The sequence below is a fragment of the Pholcus phalangioides genome, unplaced genomic scaffold (assembly GCF_987345545.1).
Source record: "Pholcus phalangioides strain wild (caught in Gottingen) unplaced genomic scaffold, Ppha-v1.0 ptg000022l_1, whole genome shotgun sequence".
Taxonomy (NCBI): Eukaryota; Metazoa; Arthropoda; class Arachnida; order Araneae; family Pholcidae; genus Pholcus; species Pholcus phalangioides.
In genome coordinates this window covers 18570121-18581120 of record NW_028301615.1, presented here as the reverse complement: position 1 = coordinate 18581120, position 11000 = coordinate 18570121, and the positions used below count along the sequence as shown (strand labels likewise).

The 11000-nt window shown below is 35.7% G+C and overlaps 1 protein-coding gene across 1 annotated transcript in view; it reads left to right on the top strand.

Annotated features, from left to right (window-relative positions):
• Positions 1 to 7328: 7328 nt before the first annotated feature.
• LOC149069932 (ubiquitin-like protein 3) overlaps positions 7329 to 11000 on the top strand; it is a 94627-nt gene continuing 90955 nt past the window's right edge. Inside the window, exon 1 of the mRNA XM_089249621.1 lies at positions 7329 to 8095. Within this exon, the coding sequence (XP_089105747.1) occupies positions 8063 to 8095 (33 nt within the window). The 5' untranslated portion in view covers positions 7329 to 8062. The remainder of the gene's footprint in view (positions 8096 to 11000) is intronic.

The window sequence follows — 11000 nt, the reverse complement described above, 5'->3', positions numbered from 1 at the left end:
CCCCCCCCCCCACGCACATCTATGTATGCTGCAACACACAGTCGAGCCCTGATTTAATGCCACCATTTAGTTTGCAGTGTTCTGGCTCTATATCAAATTGTGGTTTTATCTGTGCAATCTCTGTGTAGAAATTTTTTTTAATGATTATTTCTGGCCCTAAGTGGGTTGAGTGCAAGATCAGTAGGGGGGGGGGGGGTTGCTATTACAGGGTTCGACTGTATTTTGTAGGTGTTATTGATTCCTTAATGCTTGTCATTTATGTGGATTTAACATTTTCTTTAAATTTAACTGCTACTGTTTAGTATACTTGATATCTGTTTCAAACCTGTAAAAAAATCAAAGAAGGGTTTCCTATGAATATTTTAACAGAGCTGGACTGCTGATTGGTCCTAACTGATATCACTGTAGTTGTGCTTAGTTGAAACATTTTTCAGGAGCTGACTTTGGTGAATCTAGTTGTCTCAAAGTGATCAGTTACTGCATAAATTTGACTGTAGTGCTGAAATAAAGTAATAATTTTAATGTGATTATATTTTTAGTCTGCAATATAAATAAGTAGATATATCAGTATCAGCTGGTTAATTGGAGTGTTGAATTAGGCGGGCTATTGTTAGCATGTATCTGATCAGAATGTGAGCCTTTTGACGGTTCCTGGCTGAAGGAAAAAGCTCTTAAGAACTGGTTCTTGGAGCTTTGTGAGATGTTAACGTGCATGTTCACCACCTTGGTCTGACCCAGAAGAAGTTTCAGACTGATGGCCTGTGTTTATACAAGTTCAATGATTAAGAAGAGAACTAAATTTCAAGTTGTTGATTGCTCTAAAATCTGTTCCGACATGAATAATCAAGTAGTAAATGCCCATTAGATGATACAAGGCTATGCCTGCATGTGCACAGTACCCATTTAATCAAATTAATTGATCAGACTCTATTCTATTTATTTACAAAATCACTTACCAACTAAACCAGTGTTAATGTTGGTATATATTTCTAAAGTATTTGATGACTTAAAATTTAGTTAACTGCTTAACTCATGTAACTGGACCTACAGTTATAAAGGAGAAATTATATTTTATTATTTATTGTATGTTCAGTTTGCAATAATAGCACTAGTTAATTGATGATAAAGGGTACGGTAATTTCCTATGTACAATCTGCGCATGCAAATTTTCTTTATTGATAATGGAACATCTTGAAGAATGGAAGGATGTTTGTTACTCCTTTTTTTGAATGAATTTTTATTATTCTACTTACATTTTTTTTCCCTGCAAAATAATTTTTAAAGTTACTGTAAAATCTCTTTTGCGGATGCTGGTGGGACAAAAAAATTCCTTCATAAACAGTCATAATGGAAGTGTTTTGAGCCGTGAGTGCTCGTAATGAGTATTATGTTGGGAATTTTGATTTCTGTCTGTGCTTAGATGTGTGTCACAAATTACCATGGGTGTCGTGGAGCACCCCAGCACCCGTCCCAACTCTGACGCCGCTGTTCGTGAAAGAGGGGTGGATTAGCAGGTTGAGAAGCATGCTTTTATTATACACTAGAAAATTATTATTTAACTGTGAAAGGTAAGAGGGGCGTCTGTTAAGCAGCGTTTCACTGTATTTTTTATCCAGACTCCTCTGAAAAAAAAGCTGAAGAAAATATGCAAAAGTCGTAGGCAGAGATATGGGGGGGGGGGACATGGGAGGCATTGCACCCCCCAGGCATCAAAGGTGGAACTTACTTATCTAATGTATATGTATATATATGTATGAATTGACATCATCATCATGCCCCCCCTTCCCAGCAATCATCATCGTGCCCCCCCCCCCCCCCAGACTTTTACATTTATCTCTGCCTATGGCAAAAGTATATAACCTCTTAAAGAAATTCAGATGTATTTTCAACATATCATTTGTGGATTATACACAGGAAATTATGTTACCTCGACTATTCGTTTCGTACTGTATGTATAGATAAGGTGTTATCTTGTGCTGGCTGCTAGTATCATTTGCATTTAATGTGTATCCTTCTTAATATTTTTTCTGCCCAGTTGAACGCGATTTCATGCCGTCCAAAGACTGTTACTGGAGAAAAGAACTTTTGTGATATGCGTGCATCAAGGGTTTTTTTTCATCGTCAATGATTTTCCAGTGTTGATTTATTGTGTACATCTGCTGTATATACAGAAATATTTGCATCAAGACAAACAATATTTGCAATGAAACCTAGAGCTGTAGGCTTCATTCATAGTGCCAAAAAAAGAATGAATTTGATAGATTGAAAAGTTTGAAGACCATGGGCTGTGCAGTGTAGTGGATTCCCTTAACTTCCAAAATCGGAGCATGCCTTCCCCCATTTAGTGAAACACTGGTCTGTCTACACAAGCTCTTGTTTCATCTGCCACTGCATTCTGTGAAGCAGTTTGTCATGGCACAAGTCATTTTATAGCACCTCTTAAAATGCATTTATGAAAATTACCTCTGATAACATAGAAACTCAAATAATCAGGGTCCTACTGTATATACTTTCTTGATGTGTGCCTCTCAAGATTTCCATAACACTGCCAAAGTTTTTCAGTATTGATTTGAATGGTGTAAATTTTTGTATACACATTGTACATATTTAATATGAACAGGATCATTTGTTACATCATAGAATATTGTGAATGTTTTTTGTCTTGATGTGTTCTATCCCGCCTTTTTTTTCTTTTTGCTTACGTTTAACTTGTATATGCGTTTCTCAGTCCATTGTATTGTGTTTCTGTATTTTTGTATTTGAAATGTGTGTGTTTTTCCATGGTTTTTTGGATTTTTTTTCAAAGAGTTGACATTTATGAAAGTGTTGATGTGTAAAATTGAGTATGTATAAATTTTTATATGAATCTCAGAAAGGGACATTTCTGTGGAAGATTTATGTATAGTCTATTTGAGTATAGTCTAGTTGTTATCTGGTACAGAAAGGTCAAAGAATTTCCAGAAAGTTGAATTTGATGGTATTTGTGTTAATGTTTTTTGTTGTTTTTTTTCACTGATTTATTTATAGTCGAAAAAGTTCTTAGAGAACTTGGTTTTTTTATTTGCCATAATGTTTTGTTTTTCTTTACTTTTAATACACGAGTGTTAATGTGATTAATTCATTCCGTGTTAAACACTCTGTATGTTCTCTTCTCTTCATTCTTTTCTCACAGAAATAAACTTATTTTTATGGCTATTTTCTGTCATCAGTTTTGTTCAATAATGATAAAGATGGTATGTTATTTATCATTACATTTGAAAAGCAAGTTGCTGGGAATTTTTTTTTTTTTTTTTTTTTTTTTTATCGCGAAATAATATTTTGCAAGCAAAAAGGATTCCAGTCAATGTAACAACTATGAAATTGGCAATGGTTTTGGGTCTAATTTAAAGCTGTCTGCAAGTATTTTAGATGTAACTTTTTCTTCCTTTTCGACTAAAGAATACGATGGTTTTTTTTTTGTCACATCCAAAGTAATTGGTAACTATTTTCATTTTTTTATTCCTGGCAATTGTCTTTTCAAAGAATTCAATGTTGAATTTTTTAATCTCTTTTATAGCAGTCAGCAAAATGTTTCAACAATGATTTATTTCCTTATGCAGAGTGGTGTCTTTTCAACAGTTTTCTTATTTCATCCAAAACATTCCACAAAAATTTTCAGCAAGGATTCATAGAACAGAGCAATGGTTTTTTTTTTTGTTTCATCCGAAGGAATTAGCAAGTGTTTCACTTTCTTATCCTTAACAATATCTTTTCAAAGAATAATTCAGAAATTATCTTTTTTTTTTTCTTGAGTGTCTTTTCAAGGACATCAACAATTATTATTTTTTTCTCACACACAGACCACAAATTTTTCAGCAATGTCTGTTCAAAAAAAAACTCAACAATAATTTCTTGTCTCTTATTCAAAACAGTCTGTTCAACAAAAAATTCAACAATTGTTTTTTTTTTCTTTTGTCTCGTTCAAAGGAAATTAGTGAATATATTTAATTTTCTTATCAAAAACAATGTCTTTTCAAAGAAGTCAGTAATAATTTCTTATCCCTTTCATAGCACTTGCAAATATTTCAGTGATTTACTTTATTATCCAGAGCAGTCTTTTAACAAAAAAATTGTTTCTCTTATTCCCAAAGAAAGCATTCCTCAAATTTTTTAACAATGATTAATTTTCCAATTGTAAGCGCAGTGTCCAACAATTATTTTTTTCTTGTCTCATCCAAAGCAAGTATTTCAGTTTCTCATCCTAAATAGTGTTACCCACGAAGAGTTCAACAATGATTTCTTATCTATTTCCATCATAATCGGCAAATATTTTAAGGGTGGTTTATTTTCTTTTCCTTAGTTTTCCCTTTTCAACAAAGACTTCAATTTCTTGTTTTGTTAAAAGCAAATTTTCAAATGATGATTTTTATATATCCATCGTACCATTTTATCTGTGTTTTCAATAGATCGCAAATTCAAGAGATCTTAAAACGGAACATTAAAAAGGCAGTAAGAATAAGGGTTATATGGTCACCTTATGCCACGCAAAGAGGGGGGGGGGAATTGGGAACGTTGCCGACAAAAATGAATTTTTTAGAAAATTTCTACACCTGTGTGTCTCACTTCTTATTTGAGAAATAGATGGCAGCACTTGAAACTTATAATACCCGTGGAGGTGACCATATGACCCGTATTTTTCCTTAGTTTTGACCGTTTGAACTTATTTACAAAAATTCCTTTCGCTGAAGCCTTCTTGAAATTCGATTCTTCACAGAAATCAAGGATTTAAATTTCATTTTAACAACTTATAAATAGATTATATTAAATGATAATTAGCTTGGTAGAGGCATGAGGATAGGAAGAAAGCATAGCAACAGGGCCAAACTAGATACTTTTTTTCCGGATAAATGTCTTAGAAATGAGTAGAGGCGATAGATATCTCTAGTGTGGTGTTAGTAGAGGATGGAACAAAGTGCAGGACGTTACATATTTAGAACAGCTATTTACTAGTGTACAGAGATTCGACTATACAAACTTAAAACACAGAGCCCCTTGAAACTCGCTTCTCACTAATGCAAGAGTTTGTCTTTTATCTCCACTCAACCAACACCATCTGTAGCAGAAAGCCTCCGCGCGAATCTCATGACCAGGGCCGCAACTAGATGCTTGGTCAGCCGGGGCAAGCACGCATTTTGGCACCATCTCATAATGTCGAAGTAAAGAGTGAAATTTGCGCCCCCTCTAGTTGCGGCCCTGGTCATGACGCCACCGAAGAAGTTATTTTACCTGTAGCCCATTGGATACAGCAGGCCCACGCATGCGATATATTTACCTTTTTTTTGCAGTACTTCCAATGACTAGGTGAAATAACTTCTTCAGTGACGTCATGAACTTCGCGGGGAGGCCTTCTGCTATAGATGGTGTTGACTCAACACCTCAGTTTCGCCTTGGCGGAGCTTTTATTCAGCCCAAGAAAAATTTCACCGTACTCGGGAGATCTTATCCTTTCATAGATATAATATAACCAACAGCTAAGACATAGAGTTAATCTTATATATATATGTGCATCCTTTCTTTATCTTTCTACAAATTTCTCTTTGCGCCATGATGTTGCCAAATCACCGAAACTGTCACGAAAGCTGCCAATTTTACGAGATTTTGAGAGAAATTGTTTATTTTTTCATTTCAACATAAGATGGTGACGACATTTGCACTACTTACAGGTGGAAAATGACGTAATAACTAATAAATAGGCCAACTTACATAGGGGAGCAATCTGGTCTGGTGCCCCGGGCGATGGACCAGAAGGGGCACCGAATTCCCCTCTTTAACTGCTTCTTCTACATAGTAAGGGGTGCCAAAATGTCGGTTTGCCCCGGGTGACAAAGTATCAAGTTGCGGCCCTGCCTGTAGCATATCGGTATGGTTGTCAGGCGTCCCGTTTGTATGCAGGGTAGTATTGACAGCACTATGGGGGGGGGGGGGAAAGAGCGAAATGCTCTGGAACTGTGGCACGTGTCACTTATGATTCGTATAAATATGCTGCTGATCAATATGCTGCATATCTTAAATAATCCGGGAATTTGCTATGGGTATAACTTGAGTGATGCAAAACTGCACTGCGGACCGCTTTAAGTGTTCTGGAACTAAGCCGCGAGTCACTTAAGTGATCTGTGAATGTATTTGAGTGATCTGAAAATGTGTCACGAGCCGCGTGAATGCTCTGGAATTGTGCTACAGGTCACTTGAGCGATCTGTAAATGTGCCGCTTAGCTCATTTTGGAGCCGTTCAAGTATTACGTAAGCAAATTTTTAGCCATTTTTGACCCCCCTTGTCAGCAAAATTTCGTCATCAGCTCTGCCCCACTGAATCCTAACTCATATTTTCATAGAGGGTGGTTGATGACGTAAGCATTATCAACCCCCCCCCCCCCGTCATCAAAAGTCAGCAAATCGGGAACCCCCGCCCCCCCCATCGATGATGACGTAATACTTGAACGTTCCCTTTTTACAAAATTATGTTTGAAGCGCCGGGTTACTTCAGTTAACCCGAGGACTCGTGGGCCATGGGTTTAGCAAAAATGGCTTAGAGGGAGGGTCGCAATGAATTTCTTAAAGAGGAATTTTGAGTTCTAAGCCTTCAAATAAAATATTGAAATTAATAGAAACTTGTAATAATATCATTTAAAGGTTATTTCAATATTTTAATTTTTTTTTACAAATACTTTTTGTAAATCATCTGGTGGGGGGCATAGGTAGGCTCATGCATGGCCCCCACAAGGAGTGGGCTGACAAGGCTTCAGCCCTGAGGTGCGAGACAATTTTCCCAATTTTTTTGCTTTTTCACTTTATAAATTCCTCATAAAAGGGCCCGTGAAAGACTGGTCGGGGCCACCGCAAAAGATCCCAGCCTAGGGCCCTGCTCCACCGTCCCCGCTTACGTCTATGATCCCAATATGCATTATGAGGTTGGGGTAGAGCTAACGAAATTTTGCTGACAAGTGTGGGGGTCAAAAATTGGGTAGAAATCTACTGACGCAATCAGGGCCGTCTTAAGAGTATCATGGGGCCCCGGGCCAAGTTATTTCCCTACCGGAAAAATTCTCGAAAAGTTCAACAACTTTTAGTTTTGCCGAGGCGCCCCTCTTCTCTTAAGGCCCCTGGGTGAGCCCATGCGTTAAGACGGCACTGGACATAATACTTGAACGGCCCCTGAAAGGTTAATACACAAACAAAATCAGTTACTACCATTATTCTAACTCTCTTTCCGACCCCAGCCAACAGATGGCGCTGGCCTCGCCGATCTTTTTCCTTCCGCCCGTATTGACAAGCGGGTAGTGCTAATGCGCGCGAGAGAGAGAGAAGAGACAGAGCGAAAAATATCGCGACGATGCAGTGGCGTCCGTCATTCATCCATCCTTCCATTGTTGCAGGAGCGTAGTATAGTTACGTACTGTGCAAAAACCCTCCTCCTTCCTTTTTTTCACACACACTCTCTCTCTCTCTTCCATTTCCTCCTCTCAAACGAACGTGATACGACTTGCAGGATCGTGGTTTATTATCCACCAACAAACAACAACAACAAAAAAAAAGATCTCTATAGCTTCTTCTTCTATTAAAAATCATTGTTGAGATCAAGCGAAATCTTCATTGTTGGAGGAGGAAAAATTAGAGTCTGGTCCTTATCACAAACCCCCGCAATACAGTATTGGTATCGCACGAGGATACAGAGAGAGAGAAGGACGTTGTGCGTGTGTGATGATACAATCCCGATGCGAATCCTGGGAGATGTTGGATTCTTTTGTAATTTCCTCGTCGTCGTGGAGGTGAATCCCGATCGCAATAATGATCAGTAGGTGCTGAGTTTGAATTTGATTGTTGGTCAGGACCTCTCCATGGATACATCTGTGCTGTGAGAAGTGTGTGTAAATATTTATTGTTGTGAAATCCATGGTTATGGAATCCCTGGATCAGTGAACACCTTTCTCTTTAAGAAAAAAAAGTATTGTTGGAACAACCGAGATTCTCTTAAGGATTATACTATCCGTATATTCGTGTAAAAAGAACCCTTCATTAAAGAATAATGTCTGCAGCCAAGAAGATTCCTAGTGATAAGGTATGGATTTAATTGTTTTGATAATAATTAACAATTGTTTTAAGAAATGTTTTTTCAACAATGTGGTTTGATTGTTGTGGTGTTGAAAATGTTACCGATTTGTGAGATTAGTGTTTGTGTGTGTGAATGGTGGGTTGTCTGTTCACAATTATGGTTTTCTTTTCGATAGTTTTTTCCAACAATGGCTTTTGTAATTCTAACAATTGTATTTGGAGAAATATTTTTTATGTGATTGAGAGCGAGGGGGAAGGAAATACGAAATCAGTTTTTTTTTCGTTTTGATCTCATTCCAAGAATGTTTTGACAACAATGAGATATTAGTATTAGTGCGTATTAATGATGGTTTATTCACCTCAAATTACTAAAATTTCTCCAACAATGGTTTTTGTAAGTCTAACAAGGGCATTTGGAAGAAAACATGTTTTATTTGGTTGAGGGAGGAAAAATATATCATTTCCTATTTTTGTAATGTTTTGTCAACAATGAGCTAATTACTGTACCAGTGCGTATCAATGATATTTTTAATTACGAAAATTACTCTAACGGAATAATTCTATTTAGTTTTTACCTCATTTTATAAGAAATATTTTGTCAACAATGAACTAATTTCATTATTAGTGCGTATTAAAATAGCTCATTTATCTTCAATGTCGAAAATTTCTCCAACAATGGTTTTTGTAATTCTAAGAAGGGTTATCAGCAATAATACGAATGCCTTTCAAAATGTGGTTGAGGGAAAGGATATGAAATAATTTTCTTTCGTTTTCATCTCATTTCAAACAATGTTTTGTCAACAATGAGATCATCACAGTATTGGTGCGTCTTAATAATCTTTTATTGCTTTTCCAACAGTGGTTTACGTGATTTTTTTAGGGGGGGGGGGGTTATATGTAGTCTGTTGTTTATGCTTGACGGAAAAAAATGTTTTTCGTTTCCATCTATTTCAAGCAATGCTTTGTCAATAATGATAGTATTGGTGCGTATTAGTGGTACTTTATCCATCCATTAGCGAAAATTTCTCCAACAATGGTTTTTGTGATTCTTTGGAGTTTATGTGCCTGCTTTTGTTATTAATGAAAAGATGTTTTTCTTTCGTTTTGATCTCATTACACGAATGTTTTGTCAAAAATAAGCTAATTATAGTATTAGTGCGAATTAATGATACCTTTATTATCCATCGTGAAAAAGAAAATTTATCCAACAATGGTTTTTGTTTCTCTTTGAAAGGTCTGTTTTTTTATGGTTGAGGAGGAAAATATTTTTCTTTGGTTAAAGTAATGTTCCGCCAACAATGATTTCTGTAGACATTTCAAGCTTTGCAAACAATGTTTTTCATTTAAATCCTGGCAAGCAGTGTTTTCTTATTCAATGAGTTCTTATTTTTTTTTTTAAATTAGGATTTCAAGTTATGTTTTTGCCAAAAATGAGCAAATTACAGTATTAGTGAGCATTAATGCTAGTACACATTCATCTTAATTATGAAAACTCCAACAATGGTTTTTGTGTTTCTTTGAAGTGTTGTATGCTATTTGGCTATCTGTTTCTGTGAGTTGAGGAAAAAAAAAAAAAAAAAAATCTTTTTCCTTTCTTTTTCATCTCAACTAAAGTAATGTTTTGTCAACAATGATTTCTGTTGACATTTAAAGCTTTGTCAACCATGGTTTTTGGTTTAAATCCTGGCAGTATGTTTTTTGACAAACGAAAATATTAAACAATACGCTCTTTTTCAAAAGTATTATTCTTAGCTCATTCAAAAAGTGCTGATCTCATTTGAAGTAATGTCAGCGATGATTTCTTTTCATATTTCGAGCATAATACTTTGTCAACAATGATTTTTGATGTCATTGTCATCGCTATGTTTCTTTGACAAATAATGATATTCAACAATGATTTTTGATGTCATTGTCATCGCTATGTTTCTTTGACAAATAATGATATTCAACAATGATTTCTTACCTCATTACCAGCTTCTAATCTCAGTATAAGCAATGTTTTTTCAACAATGGATAGATTATTATTTTACTTGTAACAAAATGCTTTGCAGCAATGGTTAATGGTGTCATTCCTATCAACATTTTTGTTTTGTTACGAAGAGTTCGACAATATTTTTCTGATATGTTCATGATTCCTAGCAATGGTGTGCCAATAAATGATTCCTGATCCTATTTCAAACAATGTTTTGGGAACTAATTCAACAATTGTGTGTTTCCGAACTCGTTTCAAGCAACGATTTGTTTATATTGAGGGTACAAAATTTTGTGGTATTTTTAAAAGAGTAACGCACAATAGTTTCGGATGTCATTTCGAGCACTCTCTCCAACAAAGGATTAAGCAAGATTCAGATAATTCAACAGCAGGGCTTTCCTGAGAGCTTCCCTGATTTCAGTCTAAACTATGTTTTGTTAGCAAATGATTCAACAATTGTAAGATTCCTATCTTATTCCCAGCACTGCTCACACACCACATTTCAATTCAAGCGATATTTTGCCAACAAATGACTCGATAATGATTGAATTCCGTAACTCAATCCCAGCACTGCATTGTCAACAATTGTTTTTGATCTCATTGCAGGTGATGTATTTCAAAAATTCAGCAGTGGTTAAATTTTTTTCCCCAACAATGCTTAACACATGATTTCTGATCCCATTTCAATGTTTTATTAGCAAACGATTGAACAGTCGTTTTATTTCTTTTTACATTTCGAGCATAATACTTTGTCAACAATGATTTTTGATGTCATTGTCATCGCTATGTTTCTTTGAGAAATGATGATATTCAACAATGATTTCTTATTTATGATCGTATTCCTTCATCAACAACAGTGAACAATACTATCAACAAATGATTCGATAATGGAAATCTGATCTCATCCCAAGTTGTGTTCATGATTTTCTTACGCAAACAA